At 39.6% G+C, this 21,182-nt stretch overlaps 1 protein-coding gene across 6 annotated transcripts in view; it reads left to right on the forward strand.

The window, feature by feature from the left end:
• NCOR1 (nuclear receptor corepressor 1) overlaps positions 1 to 21,182 on the forward strand; it is a 59,133-nt gene that overhangs the window by 30,266 nt on the left and 7,685 nt on the right. For 5 of the 6 annotated variants that reach the window (XM_065646864.1, XM_065646865.1, XM_065646866.1 and 2 more), the window contains exons 15-37: positions 1,216 to 1,346; positions 1,758 to 1,975; positions 3,583 to 3,645; positions 4,339 to 4,478; positions 5,193 to 5,319; positions 6,036 to 6,591; positions 8,378 to 8,507; positions 8,802 to 8,997; positions 11,411 to 11,584; positions 12,166 to 12,326; positions 12,718 to 12,838; positions 12,940 to 13,041; positions 13,544 to 13,641; positions 14,455 to 14,623; positions 15,133 to 15,273; positions 16,631 to 16,714; positions 17,240 to 17,496; positions 17,826 to 18,186; positions 18,701 to 18,925; positions 19,123 to 19,332; positions 19,520 to 19,669; positions 20,208 to 20,381; positions 20,810 to 20,975. In XM_065646864.1, coding sequence (XP_065502936.1) covers positions 1,216 to 1,346; positions 1,758 to 1,975; positions 3,583 to 3,645; positions 4,339 to 4,478; positions 5,193 to 5,319; positions 6,036 to 6,591; positions 8,378 to 8,507; positions 8,802 to 8,997; positions 11,411 to 11,584; positions 12,166 to 12,326; positions 12,718 to 12,838; positions 12,940 to 13,041; positions 13,544 to 13,641; positions 14,455 to 14,623; positions 15,133 to 15,273; positions 16,631 to 16,714; positions 17,240 to 17,496; positions 17,826 to 18,186; positions 18,701 to 18,925; positions 19,123 to 19,332; positions 19,520 to 19,669; positions 20,208 to 20,381; positions 20,810 to 20,975 — 4,154 coding nt within the window. Of the gene's footprint in view, positions 1 to 102; positions 196 to 1,215; positions 1,347 to 1,757; positions 1,976 to 3,582; positions 3,646 to 4,338; positions 4,479 to 5,192; positions 5,320 to 6,035; positions 6,592 to 8,377; positions 8,508 to 8,801; positions 8,998 to 11,410; positions 11,585 to 12,165; positions 12,327 to 12,717; positions 12,839 to 12,939; positions 13,042 to 13,543; positions 13,642 to 14,454; positions 14,624 to 15,132; positions 15,274 to 16,630; positions 16,715 to 17,239; positions 17,497 to 17,825; positions 18,187 to 18,700; positions 18,926 to 19,122; positions 19,333 to 19,519; positions 19,670 to 20,207; positions 20,382 to 20,809; positions 20,976 to 21,182 lie in introns of those variants that run through there. The other variant, XM_065646869.1, reaches the window with a different exon arrangement.

Genomic DNA, 21,182 nt, shown 5'->3' on the forward strand with positions numbered 1-21,182 from the left:
ACGCTGCCGCAGGCAGCTGAACTGGGAGAATGACACAATTTCCTGGAATAAACGTGTTGCTGGGTCAGGCGGCCTCTGCTAAAGAGCTGAGTGATGGCGGTGCTGGGGTGGTTTTTGTCCTTTTGAATCGTACCCCGAGTTAAAGCCCGTCCCCTTGCCTGGATAGTAAGTTTCAATCAACAGATGAATGTGCAGGTACGTCACTGACTGAGGCTTCAACTCTTTTAAGGTTTGTATTTAACCTGCACTTAACCTATTGATTATGCATGTTAAATAAATTCACTGTGAAATAGAGAACTCTGTTATTTACAAAGTGTGATGTTAAGTTAGCCAGGCAAAAAGAACGGCATATTTTCGGCAACTGTTTTGTAAATAGATTGTATGTAAAATACAGACTTTATTATTATTATTATTTTTAATATTCTTCTGAACATGCAGTTTTCAAGTCCTTGCTTTTGAGGCCAATCTATCTAGCACAATGGAAATAATTTGTCTTAGCATGTCTCTGACATCTTGCTTGAAGAAAGTTTTCGCATAACCAAGTAATACCAGCATCTTAAATGCTAATAATTTGCATCAAGATGATAGTGGTTAGTGTTTGGGTTTTCAGCTGCAGTTGACATTATAAAAATGTCAAAACCAAGTCCTTTTTGTGACTATTTCCAGCATCAGTTTTGTTAGTGAAAGAGTGACACCTGCTGCTACACTTACAGGAAAGTTGGTTCCTCTGTGAAAAAGAAAAGCCTATTTTGAGGAATTTTTCAGTGGACTGTAAAATCTGAGTTAATGAAGTCTTAGAATATCAGTCTTGTAGTTCTCTGTCCTTGCCTTTCCAGGAATTGCCAAGTGGGTATTTTTTGGAAAGGTAGCTTCTTGAAGTTGGCTTGCAGAGCCTAATGGCCGGGAAGGAACAAAGTGGTTCTGCACACCCCAGATTTGAGTGGAGAATACTGCAGTACTTCCAAATGGGGGACTTGATGATTGGAGGTGGTTTTATCTGACCCATTCAAGCCCCTTCAGTGTAAACTCCTGTGAGTGGTTCCCTCTGTGTGGCCACAGCCAACTCCCCACCCTCTCTTACGTTCTGTAGTTTCTTATTAACATATTATCAAGTGGGAGGTGAGGCAGTGTGAGTGGTTGTGCTGCTCTGAGTACAAGTTGCTGCACCTTCGTGTGATCAAGTTGTTAGAATATGTAAATCCCGTTTCATTTCAGCAACAAATTGCTCGTCCTTCTCAAGAAGAAAAGGTAGAAGAAAAGGTAGAAGAGGACAAAACAGAAAAAGCAGAGAAAAAAGAGGAGGAAAAGAAAGATGAGGAGGAAAAGGATGAGAAGGAGGACTCTAAGTAAGTATATGTGTTGAAAATGCATTAATTCACCCTAGATTGCAGGTTTTTTGCAAAGATCACAACGGGATTTGCATTAGCCTGACAGTGAAATCTGGACTGAAAACTTTTCTTGTTTAGGTTTCTCTTTCTAAACTAATGAGAATGGTGGAAAAAAACATGAGATTTTTTTTTGCACATGTAGTAGTTTTAATATCATGTTGGTTTAGGGTTTTTTATATGTTCCATCGCAGCGTTCATATTTTCTTGGAAGTTGATAATATCATGTATCTCTGTTATTCTCTAGCAAATCTAAATGGTGAGCAGTAAGTGAATTCTACTTCACTAAAGGTGTCTTTGGGGTTTGGGGGGTTTTGTTTGTGGCATCATGGCTATCTGAATGCAACTGAATTATATTTTATCTACTCCCAGAGAGAATACCAAAGAAAAGGACAAAACTGAAGTTGTGCCAGAGGAAACGGAGGAGCGGGAACAGGCCACTCCTAGGGGCCGAAAAACCGCCAATAGTCAAGGTCGTCGTAAGGGCAGAATCACCAGATCGATGACAAATGAAGCTGCACAAGCAAGTGCCGCTGCAGCTGCAGCCACCGAAGAGCCCCCACCGCCTCTGCCACCCCCGCCAGAACCTTGTGAGTAGCGTTTATGGGACACTCGGGGACCCAGCTGGTCGTCAGGCTCTTCACTGACACAGGCCTGCACTCTCTGCCTGCAGTGCACTTTTTTTCTATTTACTATTACATCTTTATTCTTAGGCCTGCTTCTAATTTTGTGACTGTGCTGCTGTTAAATTTCACGAGTGCAACTTCACGAACGGTAGTCTGTGTAATCAGGTGACTCTGTTAGAAATGCGGAGGGAAAAAAAGGCAGTTCAGCCTTTCTGTGGTAGCTACGTTTTCTCTCTTTGCAGGGTTAATGATGGATCTGTAGAGATCCAAATGCCTTTGATGCAGGTTGACCGTAGCTCACAGAGGTTATTACTAGATAATGGGCCTGATATTGAGTGGTTGAGGGACGTTCGTAATCTGAAATAGATCCTAGCAAGTTGGGTTTTGTTGTTGTTTCTGCACTAGCAGCAAGAGATTTCTTTAAAATAAAATGTTACTTTTAAAGCTGACATAATTTGTGGTGGTGCAGAAATACTAGCAAACAGAATACCTTGTGGCTAGTAAATAATTATCCAGGATGGCAGGACAGGTTTTTGTTTGGTTTTTTTCTCCTTGCAGTGCTCTGTTGTGGCAAAGTTTGTTGCTCCCAGCTCTTCTACTGGGTAGTTAGAGGCAGCTGCTATTCTAGAATTTGTAGCAACTGTTTTGTTGCTCAGATATTCTGCATATCCTGAAGAACAGAGTAAGTGGGCAAATTGATTCACGTTTAACTGTAAACATCAGGGATCATGATAGACATTCTTGCTCAGTTGGTACGGTGGGTGTTTGTCAGAAGTTAAACTGACGCAATAGTGGGTTTTGCTCTGGGTTTTTTTAAACCATTTTTGCAGGGTTTTCTGGAAAATCCAAACCAGCTTTTCAGTGGATCAGATATTATATAGTGTCTTGCTTTTGTCATTTGTTAGTGGAAGTTGTTGTAGGGTCCATGTTGGGTGCTGTGCACAATGGCAAATTTTATGAAAAGGAAATGGAGGCTGTTGCAGCTTGATGCCATTCAGAAATTTAAACAGAATGATATCAGAGTGAATGAAAAAGGGTTTGTGTTGAATCATAATTAGTTTCCTGCTTGTTTTTGACTTACTGTTTTTTTTGTTTTCTTTTATTTTTCTCTGTTTGTCCAGTAGGAGACTCAGTAAATACAAGAATAGTAGATTCCTTGATACCCACTAACCAATAAATAACCATTTCAGTCCTTTCCACAGCAGTCAGTGGAATAAAGTGGAACTAGCTTATAGCATGTTGGATTGCTGCTTTTAGTAGTTGATGGTAATTATTGACAGTTTAAATAAAATTTTAGCAATAAATACATCTAAGTTAGTAACAAGTCTTCCTTGACAGATAATTAATCCTGGTTTTGTAGGCAGAATAGTTTTGAACAGTTTGTTCTGCTGAGACCGGTGGTTCCTACTGTGTCTCTAACTTGGTTTAATGGAAACTGACAAGAGCAGCTTTGCCAAGTGACTTGGACAAGCTGTAATGTAAATAGATTAGTTGACTATGCGATTCACGATTGTTGCCGTAATAGTGAATCCTGGTCTTTTCTCTGATCAGTGTCTTTACTTCTCTGTCAGCTTCTGCAGAACCTGTGGAGACATCCCGCTGGACAGAGGAAGAAATGGAAGTCGCGAAGAAAGGTAAACGCTGTAAAGCTTTTGACTTACTTCTGAATATTTGTTTTTACAAAATCACAATAATCTGCTGAATTACTGAATACGAGTGCTATGATTTTTTTTTTTTGCAACACTATGCTAAATGAATCATTTGAAATTTGTTGTTTCTTTTTTTAAAAAAGCACAAACATCTTTAACAGACAATCCGTTTTTTGATACTTATGTTGGCTTTTTTCATATGGGCTACTTAGAAGTGTTTGATATTGTACTTGAACGATGGAAGTCTGTGAAATAGATGTGAAGGTGTGCATGTCATTTGTAAATTTTTTAAAGTAATGTGTCTAAGTTACAAAAATTCCTTTTGTATAAGACATTCTTTTCATAGAAAAGCTAATGTAGTTTGTAAGTGGCCTATTCATTTGGTAGATACTGTTACCTGTAAATTTCGTGCATAAAATCAATATTTCAGCAGAGGTGCTACGTATTAGCAACAGTAAAGACTTAAGTTTGAAGGTTTCATAAGCAGACATTCAGGTTGACACAGCTTTTTTTTGCCCTGTAAGTAGTTATCAAAGACCTTGTCACAGTGAGAATTCTCTTAAGGACAGCGGTACTTCTGTATCTTACCTTCCCATAGACATTTTTGTTCCATTTATTTGGGTTTGAATAGTCGAATTATTTATCATAGTAAATATTGGTTCTTTTATATTTGAACAGGCCTAGTGGAACATGGACGAAACTGGGCAGCAATTGCCAAAATGGTTGGGACGAAAAGTGAAGCTCAGTGTAAGAACTTCTACTTCAACTATAAAAGAAGACACAATCTAGACAGCCTCCTGCAACAGCACAAACAGAAGGTAAGTGCAGTGGGCATTAAATATTTCGCAGGGGAAAGTTGGCATGTTTCTGAAGTCATTCATCACGCTTCACTAGGATTGTTTTGCAATCACCACGTTTCCTTTTCTACTTGTTTTTGTGTTGTGACATAAATCTCTTAGAAAAAGCAGCTGATGCTCACTGACCTGTGATACTAGTCACTTCTTGCTTTAAAATGCAATAGAAAATTTTCTATCAGATAGAACACTCGAGCCTGAAAAATTCTTTGGTGCTCTGAAAAACACGTTCCTCTTCAGTACACCAGCAGCTACAGAAGTTCAGGTCATTGCTGTGGAACAGTTACCTTGAGACACAGTAAGCACTAACCTTACAAAACAGAGCAAGAGAATTGGTAGAAGATCAGGAACTGAAAGTTTGGGGACATCTAAAGTAGAATCTTGAGTGTTGGAATCCTCTAAAATGTAGTCCTGGTCTTCTCTCACTGGAGTGAAGAACATCACTGTCTGTCTGTCTGCACTAGTTCTGTTGTCTCCCAAACATGTCTTGAAACAGTCATTTGTTCCCAAACTTATTTTTGATCAGGAGCAGCAAAAGTTGGCCTGAAGTTGAAGGAGCATAAATGAATCTTCTAAACAGAGATTCTGTGTCTTTCATTTCAACCTCAGACTGATAAATGTAAAAGGAAATAATACTTGCAAATTTTCAGTACAATGTAAATGTTGTGTCTTTATCAGTCTTCGCGAAGACCCCGCGAGGAGCGAGATGTATCACAGTGTGAGAGTGTCGCTTCGACGGTGTCAGCCCAAGAGGATGAAGATATTGAAGCATCTAATGAAGAAGAGAATCCAGAAGACAGTGAAGGTAACTTTTCTGGAAAGGAAACTTGTGTATGTGAAGAAAGGGACCTATGTTTTGTGCCAGTTCTGTGCTCAGAAAGCTGTGTTCCACTTCGTAATGTTTCGTACTATGTTTCTGTGGGATTTTAGCGGTTGGCACTCAATGGAGGGGAAAAACCATTTTTGGTATTGAGCAGCCTTAAGATGTTATTGCTCAGTATATTGAGATGCTTTGACCGTGCTGTCATCTAGAGGATAAACAGACAGCACCTGCATGTGGTTCATGTGGTTCTAAGGAATGAAAGTTTTTATCAGAAGATAAGACTTGAATATAATATCTATGTTCTGGATGTTGCCATAGCTTTTCATGAATGTTCTTATTCATCTAAAAGCTATTTATAATGTAATGGAGTTCATGAACTAGACTAAAAAGAGGAGGAAGGTTCTTTACTGGACGTACAAAGTCTCTGACATATGCACAAGAGTTTACTTGCCTGGCTCTCTGGAAGATCAGAGCTAGTTAAGTAGTCTTATTTCTGTCATTCCAGTCTCCTTCCTTAACCTGTATCTGCTGATTTTTGGTTACTCTCCCTTTGGGAGTCAATTCTTCAGGGCAATTGTCGTCTTGTGTTTTGAGACAGCAAACATGTATTTGATTATTCTAAAGAAGCAGTTCATTGAAGCCTAGTTAGATTTCATGAATGTTGAACCTTTATGCCAAAACTTTGGTTTTTTCCCCAGGTGCTGAAAATAGTTCTGATACAGAAAGTGCTCCATCTCCAACTCCTGCAGAACCTCCTAAACCAAGTGAAGAAACTCCATCTGAGAATGCTGCTTCAAAAGTAACCACTGAGGCGACAGCAGAACAAGAATCTACCATCAAACCTGCAACCAGCACATCTCCCTCCTTAACAGCCCAGAGTGTATCAACAGCTGAAAGTCAGAACCCTGAGCCACAGGTTAAGGAAGAAATAAATAATGAGGCAGAGGAGCCTATGGAGGTTGACAGTAGAAGCCATCCAGCTGAAGCTAAGCCTGTGATTACTCTTCCAGTGCATACCAAAGTAGAACCTGTAGAGACTGAAATGAGGCTACCAGAGAATATTCAAGTGAAAATAGAGAGTGATACCAAAGAGAGAGAGATGGAGAAACCCAAGGAAAAGTCAGAACCGGAGGAAATGGACTATAGTCTGTCACAACAAGTTAACACAGCAAGACAAGAATCCCATTCAGATAATGATTCGAGTGCCACGTGTAGTGCTGATGAGGAAGTTGATGGAGAACCCGACAGACAAGGGTAAGTTTAATTGTTTAGCGTTCAAATATTGCCATCTTTAAGAAGTTGTTTAGAAAGTGGTTTTACTTAACACTGATCCAAAAACCCATCAGTAGTGACATTTTTGTTATGAGTTTCTACAAGAGAAAGAATTTCTACAGAGTCTTTGCCGGAAGTGTGACAGAGGGAAATACTGATTTAAAATATTGATGAAAAGCAAAAACAAGGGTCTTTTAAGGCAAGGTAAGGCAAAATTCCATGGTGATAGACTGACTGGTAGGTAGCAAACTAGCACAACTACCCAGAAAGCTAGAGATTTTCTGATACACAGCTATTTAAAAATTGATGACCAACTTAAAAAAAAACCAAGTAATGTGGGGAATTTTGTAAATGTCCCCATCTATCTAATAAGAAAGTCAACAGTGATTGAGTAACTGGATCTGTTCTGAAGTTCTTTGGTTTGATTTTGTTGGTTTGTTGTTTTTACACAATACTTAAGAACAAATCTGCACATTTGGAACTAGATCAGGAATATTTTTTTATAGTGTGATTGGTTAGTGTGGGATAGTACATGGGCTTTCCATTCCCTCTAGTGAAAAACTTTGAATGTAGAGCCAAAAATTTGGGAATTGAGTTGTTTTAATGGATTTTTGCTCTCACAAACCCAGTGTAGTATAATAGAATGCATTCAAAACTCCTTGAATTTGACAGGGAAAACAGCCTGAATATCTTTAAGTAGGAGATGAAATTTGCTTTTTAAAAATGTAATAATCTAGAGGCATAAAATATTGATATTTAAGTTACCTTTTATCATTTCATGTTTGTTTGTTTGTATAACCTTTAAGAGTCTTGTACGTAATTACTGTCATTGAACTGAATCTCTTGCAGGCTGTTAATAATAGAGTAGTGGAAGTATTTGTCACTCTTATCAGTCAGTGTCGGTAAACTAACGGGCAAGTGTCCTGAGAAATGGCTGACCTCTTTCTCCAAAGTGAACAGTGGCTTTGTGCAAACTTCCGAGTTGCTGGGAACTTGGCCCTAAACACTGCGGACAACCCCCACGAATATACAGGGCTTTAAATGGACAACACTGCGTGTCTGTTGAATCATGTTTTAGGGGTGGATGAGACCTCTGATGATATTTGAAGTCTCTTTAGTGTTCTGTTGGTGCAGTTCCTGTGTAACCACAGTGTAGCATCACAGCCAATGCCTCCTCCCTCCCAGTGCTCTTAATGTACACGCCGTACCAAGGATAGACGTCAAATGTCAAAAGTATCAGTGTGATTGTTCTGCCTGTGGTCTTTGGAAAAGTGCAGTTGGTGGTGTTTCTGTACTTTCTGGCTTCTTCAGACATCTTCTTTCCACTTCACAAATGTATTAGCCCTCCATGTGAAAGCAGTCTATTGTATACTACTGTTTATTTGTTTCCTGTGAACTAAATATATCTAGTGTTTCCTATGTATTTTTTCAAAGCATTCTTTATAAAGAAGGCTGCATTCTTGCAGTACTGTGCATATAGCGACAGCATACATAAATTTCTAATATTGGAGATTTGGAACACTTTTGGTGTTTCTGTGTATTACAGAAATGCAGCAGCATCTTCTGCCTATTTTACCAGATGTGCTCTGGGACAAAACACAACATGATTTTGATTTTTCATCTTCTTGTTTGGTGTGTTAAATGTGTTGGTTTTTTGAAGTTGAGATGCATACTTTTGCCTGTAAATTTTTTAAGATGTTTAATCTTGGTCTTTTTGGTGATCTTTTTCCCTTCCTTCTATCTCTGTTTTGTTTTGGTTTTTTTCCAGTATCTTCAGCAGGGAGTCAAAGCCCTCACTGTTAAATCCCACTGGATCAATACTGGTATCATCCACGATAAAGCAAGGACAGATGGACCTACAACAGCTTCACCACCGAGCTGCTGTCATACCACCTATGGTATGGGTGTTTTAAGTGATATTTGAAGGAGTATCTGTTGTCCCTAAAGCTAGTTGCAACACTAAAGCAGAAAAAAAAAATATATATATATATAATTTGCTTTGTTATCATATTACTTTTGAGGGGGAAAGTAAGTTAAGTACAGACCAAGTAATAGCTTAAAAGCAGGTGTGGGCTGTTCGAAACACTCCTACATGGACTGCAGCCGGCTGCAGCGGAGGCACCAAGCAAGACAGTTATTTAGGAAGTACCTGTGTTAAAGTACCTGATGTTAACTCCTTCCTGTCCTTGCAGGTTTCTTGCAGTCCCTGCACCGTTCCTGTTGGAACACCAGTGAGTGGTTACGCGCTGTATCAACGGCACATTAAAGCGATGCACGAGTCGGCACTGCTGGAGGAGCAACGCCAGAGGCAAGAGCAGCTGGACATGGAGTATCGAAGTGCTGTGAGCCCTTGTGGCACTTCCAAGAGCCCTAACGTGGAGTGGGAAGGTGGGCGTTTTCACATCTGCTGTGGAAATAACTCTGCATTTAATGTCCATGTGTTACACTGCTGCCTCATTTGAGAATGAAAGTTTAGTGTACCAGTAATTAACTGTTGCTTTCTGATGGCACTTGATGGAGGGAACCTGGCTACTACAGAGATTCTGCTGTGGTCACAATGTTGGAGAACTAACTGGCTCCGTGGCTCATCCCAAATGAGTTGTTCCTACAGAGAGAGGTGCAGAAAGATGAGGAGTGCAGGTGAGAGGCCCCAGATAACCATGTGTTCTGGGGGAGCCCCTTCCAGAAGCTTAAGGTGAAGATGGGAGAGAATTGCTGAAGCAGCATGAGCACAATTAAAAGGAATGTTTTACTGCATTGGAGCACTTACGTTGTCATTACGCCTTGGAGCAGCGCACAAAAGTTTGGTAGAACTGTCATGCTCCAGCCTGTATGGCTGCAGAAGGGCGATGTGAAAGGTTCTTTCTCTTGGGAATATGATGGTTTGTTGTTTTTATATAGAGAGAGGATACTCGGAGGCAGGGTTTGAACTGTACGCTAATCTGGATTTGGGTTTCCTGAAAGTGACTCGTAACGTGATCTTCAGTCCAGAACAAGGCTAGAACTGCTCACAGATCCTGTCAGCTTGACTAAATAATCTGTTGCCGTTGCCGGTTACAGAAAAGTAATTCAGATGGACAGTGTATATTACATAGTCCAGATGGCTGCGTAAGATCCTACAGGTGCATTTATTATCTTTCATTAGGCATTAATATTATGCTTTCTACTTATCTATATTGTCTGTATTTTAATTCCTTGAACTGAAATTATTTTGATTCTATCAACAGCTTGCAAATTGCAAACAACGTAGCAGAAGACTGCTTTTTTTTCTGTGCAAGAAAAGTGTATCCTATGGAAGGCCCAGTTCTGTACTGTGTAGCTTTTACCTCAACTTTCTTTACTAGTAAAAAAATAGGTCCACAAACTGTACATTGTTACAGGGAAGTAAACCCAGTGAGATTAATGTGCTGAATGTTACGAGATATCATCATGGTTGCATAATTATGCATTTTTAGGTTTTATGTTCTCATGCATTATTTCTGTTGTCTCCACATATATAATATGCATAAGAATTTAAATTATATTATGAAAATGCTTCACCTTAATTACTTTTACCGAAGTAAAATGAAAGAAACATAACCATTTTTTTTCCTGTTAAAATAGTGAGAAGGGAGCTTGTAGATTTGTGGTGGAGAAGGTAAGACTGTGGTTTTTGGAAGCTGTTCCTTTAGGTGGAAAGTCGGAGGTTGCTTAAAAGTACCATTTAACTGAAATGCTACCCGAATAACTCTTGGCATCAGCACTGCGGTATTACGAAGTGTGGGAAAGTTCTGGGGTGAAGCCTCTGCCAGCAAAAATCAAGGTGGTTATTGAGGCAGACAGAGAGGGAGGGATAACGTGGTTAGTGGAAATGGGTTCTACAAGCCTGGATGTCTTAATCTGAAAACAAGGAGGGACTGAGATGTCGTCAGGTCATTACAACAGCTGCTTCCCAGGATATACCGTGCACACGAAGCTTGTCCACCAACTGCTGTGTGCAGCAGAGAACCTGCAGACCGTTTAAAAACCTTGTACTGCACAGGTCAGAATGCTGCCTGTGTCGTGAGACACCTTGTCAAACTAAGGGGTGTGTTGTTAAAGTGGCTTGTGACAACATACACAATACTCGACCAAGAAATAAAAGAGTAAAGATCCTTTAGAAAGCTATTGTGGGATGATTAGTGCCGTCGTTCTTTGATAGAGGTTAAAGATGTAACTTTACAGTTGCAGTAGACTTGTTCTGCCTCTTGATTTTGAATATTTAAATCGTCCGTTGCCAAAGAAAAGGAATTTCTGAAGTTCTGCTATTGGATTTTTCATATCCTAAATTGGATAACAATGTATTTTCCCTTTAAACACCATTGATGGGCAATATATTGGTATTTGAAATTTGATTTGTAACTTCTCTGGGCAAGCAAACAAAGAAGGGAGGCTTCTTGTGTGGTGGGACTGGCATGGAAGTCTGGCTGAACTTGCGTGTAAACCTGGCCGAGGCACAGAATTTAGAAAGGAATCTTCTTTAAATGAAATCTTTTTCAATAGTAGAGCTTTCACTTAAAGGACCTAAAAGATCCAGATACTGATTTTCATATATAGAAAGCATGAGAGAGTTTTTGAAAGCTTTGGATACAGAAGTGTAGACATAAGAACATATTAAATTAAGCTGTACCCTAATACTGCTTTTTAATTGAAACCTTTGTACCTGATGAGTACATCTGACATTGGAGTAGGGCATTTATTAAAATTGTGCTGTAAACTGGACCTTTTGACTCCAATTTCTAATCCAGGGTTCTTTTCTTTCTGGTAACTTTAACCTTTGCAGGAAAACCGGTGGCCTACATGCCTTACGCTGAGGTCAAGCGAGCGATAGAGCAGGAAGCACAAGTGCAAAACACAGCAACAAGGTCAGCGTCGCCGTACAGGCTCTCTCCAAGAGAAGTCAATAAAGCCTCTCCCCAGCCTGACATGAATGCAGCTCGCTATAGTGTCCCACCAGGTAAATATTTCGTTATGGATCATACAGAAAGCTGCTGATATCCTTGGCATTAGTTTCACACTGTAATTGCTTAATATTATAGCCCGGATATTTTACAAAACAGTGAAATAACTAAAAAAATCTTAATTCTGAAACTTGGATTGTTGCTTTTCTCTTCAGAGTGTAATGTCATGCCAAGACAAAACCAGGGAAGCTTAGGTTATACTTGACTCAGTTGCATTCCATTTTAAAAATAAGAACTTTCTTTAAAAACAGGAAAACAAAAAACTTGAGTGTACTCCGGGCTTCTGTTTTCAAAATGTAGTTTCCAGAGTCTGCAATTCTGTAGTGCAGCTTTCGCCATTTCTTTTTGAACTTTGGTGCAAGGTTAGATGGTCTGCATTCAGTTTCTATTCATAACGTACTCTTGGACATAGTGAATTTCAGAGCTGTAAACATAGCTACAGAGCTTTTGGGTATTGTGAGGCAATTCCCATCAGAAATTGTCAGATGAACTGTGCTATTTCTGTTCTTCTTGTCTCTCCAACAACTCAGAGAGCTGAAACAGACTGTAATGCTTAATGTACAATTTTTCTCCCAAGTTCTCCAGCCAGCACCTCACCAAGTAATAACCAACATACCTGAGGGAGTCCGCCTTCCAACAACCAGACCCACCAGACCACCACCTCCACTCATTCCTTCCTCCAAGACAAGTGTGCCATCAGAAAAACCTTCCTTCATCATGGGAGGCTCAATCTCACAAGTAAGAGAATTATTATTTGAAAGTCTGTGCTTACATAATTTTTTTGCCCTTTCACCAACTTTCAACATCTTGTACTCAGTTATGTGTTCACGGCATTAATGCTTCAGACCTGTACGTGCTATCTCTGAAAGTCCAGGAATTAAAAGTGCCTTAGAAAATAGAACATGGTGCAGTTATTGGCATTTAGTAGCATCGTTGAGGATGGCCGGCTGAGGTGAACTCCAGATTAACAGTGACACTGCACTCCTGGTGTTCTGTGCTGTCATATTTGCAGTGCTGTACCGTAGTGTTCTAAGACAGGGTCATAGCAGTATTAGCATTCTCTTTTCAATGTAGATGTGAATCTTCATTCCAGAAACAAGAATTAACATAATATTTGTTGTTGTTTCAGGGAACACCTGGCACTTACTTAACATCCCATAGTCAAGCTTCCTACACCCAAGAAAATGCAAAGCCATCAGTGGGTTCTATATCTCTTGGGCTGCCAAGGCAGCAGGAGTCAGCCAAATCTGGTAAGAAAATAAAAGCTGACATGTTTTATATAGACTATTTAATGACTCATAATTAAAGAAAAAAACCCCAACCTTTTTATTTTTTTTTTTCTTCTGAGTAGCTTCCCTGCCCTATATCAAACAAGAAGAATTCTCTCCCAGAAGTCAGAATTCCCAGCCTGAGGGACTCCTCGTCAGGGCACAACATGAAAGTGTGGTTCGAGGTAAAGAAAGTCATACAAAATAAGAAACGTTGTCAGAGCCTGATGAAACGGAGAGAATTAACTTCTAGAGCTCAAACTGCTGAAGTGTTATATTTAAGTATTGTATGGTAAATCTGCTCCCTGTGTCCGAGGCGTGTGTGCTTGTAGCTGGCTCCTCTTGTCTGCGTACCTCATTTAAAAACTTTTGTTTCAAGGCATGCCAGTTTCAAAATTAAGTTGTTCACTAGAGCACAGCAGAGCAATACATGTGAAATATCCAAATACATCAAAAGAAAAGAGGCTAAATACCATGGATTAATGGTTTCACGTACTGGAAAGGACTTCTAGTCTGTAAAAGACTGTTAAAAGAGGAAATAGTTTAACTGCCTCAAATGCATGTTGTTAAACTGAAATTGTCCCTGTATTTTAGTGTAAACCAACAGTTCTTACTAGAGTTTTTAATTATTTCAAGCAGAGTAGCTACTTTTCTTTCTTATTCTCCTATTTATCAATTGCAAATCAGGTACCACAACAATACAGGAGGGAAGTATAACACGAGGAACTCCAACTAATAAAGTTTCTGTTGAGACCATTCCTTCTTTGAGAGGCTCCATAACTCAGGTATTCTTCTGCTTACTGAGAACGCTGTAGCAAACATATTTAAATTATCACCGTGAATGTATTTGCATGTCTGAAAAATGAAATTAATATCACAGAGTAGGTACTGCCTCAAAAAAACAGAAATTCAGCATTACCATTTTTTCGTCTTCATGTATACGAGTCTTTAAACCTTTTAAATAAAACCACCAGAGCCTTTGCTACACCTAACCAAAGGCTTATTAGCAACTTCCATGAAAATAGCATCACACCTGCGTTCAAATATTAACTGTAGCCAGTCTTGCACAGATGCTATTCAAAGCCAAAAAAGTAAATTAAGCCCTTTTGTCTTGTGTTTTTTTTAAATGCTACAGTTTTGGTTGATTTGGGGTCTCTAGTTACAGAGAGCAATAGGAACAAATCTCCTCTGAGAAGTGCAGGTTTCATTACTTTGGATAGAAAGGAAACCTGCTGGAACCATGAAGTGTGTAGTATGTGCTGTCTTCCCCCAAAATGGTATTATAGGGTAAATGTTCTAGGTCATGAAATACTTTTGTAATACTGTACTGCTTATTCTTCTGTCTATATTTTTTAACAAGGTAGCGAATTGCCTACAGATAATCTTTCTAATATTTAGATTAAACGTCTAATAATAGAGGCAGAAGTTTAGGCCGTACTGTTTGATAAAGTAATTGGTTTTCTAGATCTAAAAAATGTTGTGATTTGGTTTTTTGTTGGGTTTTGTGTGTTTTTGTTTTGTGCCCTTCCCCTCTTCACTGCTCACTATTCTCTTAAATAAATACATATGTTCTGAATTATATTTGATTTTAAATGCAGGGTACGCCAGCTCTGTCCCAGTCTGGCATAGCAGCTGATGCGTTGTTGAAGGGAACAATCACCCGGCTGGCTACAGAAGACAGCAGCCCAGAAAAGTGCCGAGAGGAAGCTTCAGCCAAAGGCCATGTTATTTATGAAGGCAAAAGTGGGCATATTTTATCTTACGATAGTGAGTATTTGTATATTCTACCTGATTGAAGTCAAGGCTGCAGCAAGTTCTGCTGAAGTATGTCTGCTCCCAAATGGATAGTCCTGACCCCAGTCACTGAGGCGCCATCTAGGAGAAGTATTGACCTGCACATGTTTTTGTGCCTGTGTTCTGAGGAGTCTCCTGTACTATGTATGCAAAATATAGTTAAACACTAGAAAAATGAAATAGTTTATTTCCAATTTGTCATGGAATATTTTTATTTGAGTTCAAAATGATCTGTATTAAAATTTTTTAAAGTATCATTTAACTATGAACTTTAATTGAAACACTGATAAATGACTAACTGTTTGAACAAATATATTTTTAACAAACCATAAAAGATCTTTTTAAGGTTGAGATTTAATGTTACAATGTTATATTGAAGTTGTGTTGTTGAAGTATTAATGACCTATGTTCTCATTAAATGTAAAGCTTGTGTGTGTCTTTTGCCGTTCACATTCCCTAACCACACTTTTAAATTTTGCCAGCTATTAAAAATGTTCGTGAAGGAACAAGGAGTCCAAGAACTGCTCATGAAATTGGTTTAAAGAGAAGCTATGATACAATGGAAGGAAATATAAAGCAAGGAATGTCCATGCGGGAGTCTCCGGTGTCTGCACCGCTGGAAGGTAAAACAGCTCCTTCCAAGGTGTTCAGTGTTTTATCCAAACCTTTTGGATTGATATAAGAGTATTTAGCGTTATTTTATGGAGCAGACTAAAAGAGAAATTAGATTTAAATCTTACACTGCTAACCAAATCCATGTAATAACCATGACAATTAAAGCATGCTGGGAGTATGACTGGAGTACACACCAGTTTTCCTTTTTGGATTTGCTGATGTTACCATAACAGTTCAGGTAGCTCTTACTCCTCTCAGTAGATCTGACACTTGTAACTGACTGTTCACAGTCTCAGCGGGTCGTGGCACTGAGTCCCACTGGCCTGGACTCCTTGGATACAGCCTTTAGTTAAATACTGGTCTCGGCCACGGCACAGGCACTTGGGAACACTTTGGTGTGACCTTTGCATCCCTGCAATAAACCTCTTGCGTTATGCCAAGCTGAAGACTTGCACAGCTGCCGTATCCTGCCCAAGGGCATCCGTAGTATTATTCTGATTTAATAAACTGTAATCAAACTAAGCCTGCAAAGGTCAAGTCAGGCCATTATATAACTTTTCTGTTTTTTTTTTTTTTCCAATTTTTTTTTAATACAAACACAAGAAAATGTTTCATGCCTGAACTACAGACTCTTAGTCCTTAGGTGCATTTTGTGCCATCTTTGGGTAGCCCTTAAAGGCCACTTTGTGTACATTTTCATCAGATGGAACAATAGGAGTAAGAGGTTTCTAGACTGTATATAGAAATGCAGTGTTGCCTTTAAGTTGCTGATGCTTTTGGCTCATGTTTGGGCTCTTGTGGCACATGAGAAACTGCTCTGATGCTGTTACACTACATCCAGGCACTCAGACACATTTTCTGTCCTCAAACTGTGGAGAATTATGAGTTCTTTGGGGGCTTAATTTAGATTCCTACTGTAGGAACAGTAAATTCAACTCTTCTCAGATGATTCAGTATGAACTTTGATTAAATTGGAGGATACTGAGGTATATTTTGGGGTGTTTTTTTCTTTTTGTTCCATTTCCCATCATTAATGCCGTTCTGTACTAGGTAAGGAAACTGAAGTGCAGTGTGGGACAGGAGTTAAACTTAATTATAAAAAATGCCTTGAGTTTTCTAAATATGTTAAAACCTGCAACTATGTAATAGCGTGAATACTTGAACTGAAAAATATTTTTTTGAGGGCAGGATGGTGTTTCTAACATGTTGATACAATTACTGGGACACTGATGCTGGACCCTCTGGGCACCACTGTGGTACAGATAATATCTGTAATATATGTAATGAGGAGGAGGGGTTTTGTTGTTTTGGGGGTTTTTTTGAACACTTGTTTAATTCTTTAAATTATATTCATTTTAATTTTAGGTTTAATATGCCGTGCACTGCCTAGGGGTAGCCCACACGCTGAACTAAAAGAGAGAACAGTGTTGTCTGGCTCTATAATGCAAGGTAAAGTATTGCAAGTTTAGAAGGCAAGCATTAATTACATCTCAAAAAAACTGGATTTCTGAACCTTTAAACTGTTATTAACAATGGTAGCTGTGTTAAAGGTGGAGCTTGTTTTATTAAACGTGATTTCAGAGCATAAATCAGCAGCTTTTTGTACAAAAAGCTGGTGTGTAAACAGAGCAATTTTTTTTTCCTTTTGGAAAAGAGACTTTTTAATATGGATACTTGGTAATTAGTACTGCTTTTTTTTCTTTTTTTAATGAACACTGACAACTCCCCAGACCTCTGAAGATGTATGCTATTGCCTTTATTCCAGCATCAGAAATAACTTGGGATGCTTTCAGTAATATCCTGAATATTTATTCAGTATTATTATGGTACTTTTTTAGTCTTCAGAATGTGTCATCACAGACTATAGCAAACCAAAGTTCCAGTATCATCACGTGTAGGTAGTTACTCTGCTTATGGAAACAGAGACTTAGTCGTTATTAATACCAGTGATGTGACTCTCGCTTTCTGTAAAAGGCACACCAAGAGCAACAGCTGAAAGTTTTGAAGAAGGCTTGAAATACCCCAAACAGATTAAGAGAGAGTCCCCTCCCATAAGGACATTTGAAGGAGCCATTACTAAGGGGAAACCATATGATGGAGTCACGACTATAAAAGAAATGGGACGTTCGATCCATGAAATTCCAAGACAGGACCTATTAAGCCAGGAGAGTCGCAAGACTCCTGAGATGGTGCAGACAACCAGGCCAATCATCGAAGGCTCCATATCTCAGGTAAAAACAAAAGGTGCTCTAGACTCATACTATTGCTTACAGACTCAGTAATGAATCCGTTCAGGATATTTGAATAATGACAAATGGGGAAAGTTGTTTTGTTTTAAGAAAGCTGCCAACTCGTAAAGCTTAAAGTAGGGAACATAGTTGCAAGCAAATATGAAAGAACTGACAAGTAACGGTCATTAAGATCCAGTTATATTCTGCACCAATGTGGTAGAAGCAATGAACTATGATATCAGCAATGTGGTAATGTTGGTTGGTTGTTTATTTTAGCAGGAGTGAAACATGGGCAGGATAACCTTACCTGATCTTTCTCTCCTTTTCAGGGCACACCCATAAAATATGAAAGCAATTCTGGCCAGTCTGCCATCAAACACAATGTAAAATCTTTAATCACTGGACCAAGCAAGCTACCCCGTGGAATGCCTCAGCTGGAAATGGTGCCAGAAAATGTGAAGGTGGTGGAGCGAGGAAAATATGAAGATGTGAAGACCGGGGATGCAGTACGTTCCCGTCACACGTCAGTAGTCAGCTCTGGTCCCTCTGTTCTCAGGTCAACTCTTCATGAAACTCCTAAATCACAGCTGAGCCCTGGGATTTATGATGATACCAATGCTCGGAGGACACCTGTGAACTATCAGAGTCCAATGTCCAGGAGTTCACCTATGATGAATAGAGTTAGTGAGGGTATGTTATTGCTATCCAGAGTAAGACAAGTTTTAATAATTTAAACTACTCTCTGTAATCCATTCTACTTTATTTTATTCTAATGCCTTCTCTCAGCTTGGAGGGTGGCTAGAAGGAATTTTAGAAGGCTGTAAGATGTTAATCGGAATAAGAAAATGAAAATCTATTCTATTGTAATATGGAGGTGGGAAGGCAATTCAGTCTCAGTTTGCGTTTGATTATGAATCAGGTTCAGAGTGTTACCTACAAGGGTAATGTTTTAAGGGCGGAAGCTGTTAGTGAACTATAGAGGTATCTAGATGAGGAAGGTAATGTGGTGAAGTGTAAGCAATCTTGGTTTTAGGATTTAGATTTTTCACTGGATATGGTTCGTGATATAAAATATTCTCTGTGACGTATTGTATCAGATTGCAGGTTCCTCTAGAATGTTCCTTGGGAGCCAGTGTATACTTACAGCTGAATTTTCTGTTGAAAAAATGTGCATTTTATTAATTTGAGTTTTTCATTGTTTTAGGTGGAATATCCTCTGGGAAGCCAGCGAACCATGAAAGGAAAAACACACTTACTCCAACACAGAGGGAGAGCGTGCCAGCAAAATCTCCAGTCCCGGGGGTTGATCCTGTAGTGACTCACAGTCCTTTTGACCCTCATCACAGAGGAGCAACTCCTGAAGTCTATAGGAGTCACCTCCCTCCTCACTTGGATCCTGCTATGCCATTTCACAGGGCTCTAGATCCTGGTAAATATGTTTGTGTTGGGTTGGTTTTAGTTTTAGAAATATTTTATGCTTTGATGCACAGAAAAGATAAGATTTGACACTGGCTAGAGAGAAGTGATAGCACTTCTCACTGAAGCTCGTATGACTATCTGAAACTTTCATTTTGTATCACCCATACTGCTTCCTAAATCTTCTCTTTTTCCCTCTCTCACCCTCAGCTGCTGCTGCTTACCTGTTCCAAAGGCAGCTCTCACCCACCCCAGGCTATCCCAGTCAGTATCAGCTTTACGCAATGGAGAACACGCGGCAGACAATCCTAAATGACTACATTACCTCACAGCAAATGCAAGTCAATTTACGTCCTGATGTAACGAGGGGATTATCTCCTAGAGAGCAAACATTAGCTCTCCCGTATGCAGGAGCAAGAGGTACGCCTGTGTCTTTCTGATGTTCTTGAAAGTGTGTTTTGGATGTGCGGTGTGGCTTGGTTGATTTATTTGTTTGTTTTTGTTGCTGCTTGTAAATATATGTGTATGTACAGATGGAGGCATCCATACATGTGGACCACCGGTCTGTCCTTGAATAGCCATTCTTACATGTGTCATCTCCTAACAGGAATTATTGACCTGAACAACATGGCTCCCACTATCTTAGTGCCTCATCCTGGAGGTACAAGCACACCGCCCATGGAGAGAATCACGTATATTCCTGGTACCCAGCTGACGTTTCCTCCCAGGCCTTACAATCCTGCTTCTCTGTCACCAGGTACTAGCTCTTAGGATTTGGTGATGTCTCTAATCCTCTGACATGCTGAGATAATTTGCTATCTTTATTTAACTTTCACTGATGTTCATGTTTTGATGTTTTCTCAGGTGATGCTTTTTGCATGCACTTCTCACTTGGATAGCAAACGTTTTCTTTATGATATCCTTTAGAGTTACATTAGCAGCTGAAAGAGCGCTGACAAATTCAGAATTTGCCTCATTTGGTCAGGTCTTTATAGTCCCTTGATTATGATTTCACTAACCTCATATTACATGTGTTGAAGGGTGGAGTCTACAAGTTGTCTAGTTTCTAACTGTATAGAAACCACTTTAGTGTAAAGCTGTTGAACCTTCCACTTTCACTGAATGTTAAGTTTGTGTTTTCCTGGGTAAGTGGATAGTCTTGAGTGGAATGAAAATGTATTTGGGAAATTTTGCTGTAAATGGATGGCAGAATATACTGGCAAGTGTTTATAACAAATTGTGCTTAACTTGACTATCTCTTTTTGCTACTCCATTTTATCTTGTGGACCTTCCAGGACACCCTACACACCTGGCAGCTTCTGCAGCTGCAAATGCTGAAAGGGAACGGGAAAGGGAGAGGGAGAAGGAACGGGAGAGGGAGAGGGAACGTGAGCGAGAGCGGGAAAGAGAACGGGAACGAGAGAGAGAGAGAATAGCTTCAGTCCCTGCTGAACTTTATCTTCGACCAGGTGAGTGCACGTTGCTACATTTGGATCAGTTGTTGTGTAGACTGTAACTACTCATTTTCTATAGCCAGTGTTAGCAACACATCACACAGTTTGGCTTTGGTCTGCACTTAAAGCAGGTTCCTGTTACCTAGCAGTTGTGGTCATAACTGCAACTTCTGCAAGTACCAGACTACTTGATCTTTCTCTCATAGGTGTGACGTACCCAGGGAATGGTGTGACCCCAGTTATCACTAGCACAACTTACCTGTCATTTAGAGCGTTGTAAACAGAATGCCACCATTTAAACCTGTAATACATACAGTCACATCTGGGGGGGGAACACCTGGGAAAGGATGTGGAGGAAACAGCATCAATACATAGTTCTGCATTGTTGTGAGAACGATCTATATATATTTTTTGTTTTTTCCCCTCTGCTCTATGTTCTGCAGGTACCGAGCAGCCTGGCAGACCTGGCAGTCATGGATATGTTCGGTCCCCGTCCCCTTCGGTTAGAAGCCAGGAAAACATACTGCAGCAAAGGCCTAGTATTTTTCAAGGAACCAATGGAACAAGTGTAATCACACCTTTGGATCCTGCTGCTCAGCTACGTATCATGTATGTTTTACAAATTACTGTTACAGAGATACCTGTTCTAATATTTGAGCTTATTAAAAGGTGCATTTAGTCTAAGGAGAATACTACAAGATGAGAATATACCACTATGTGATTGCTCTTGGATTTATCAGAAATGATCCAATGCATTTTCAGCAGTCCAGTTTGGATAGAAATTACTGTCACAAAGGCTTTGCTTTGTTGTAAGCG

The sequence above is a fragment of the Caloenas nicobarica genome, chromosome 17, assembly GCF_036013445.1.
Source record: "Caloenas nicobarica isolate bCalNic1 chromosome 17, bCalNic1.hap1, whole genome shotgun sequence".
NCBI lineage: Eukaryota > Metazoa > Chordata > Aves > Columbiformes > Columbidae > Caloenas > Caloenas nicobarica.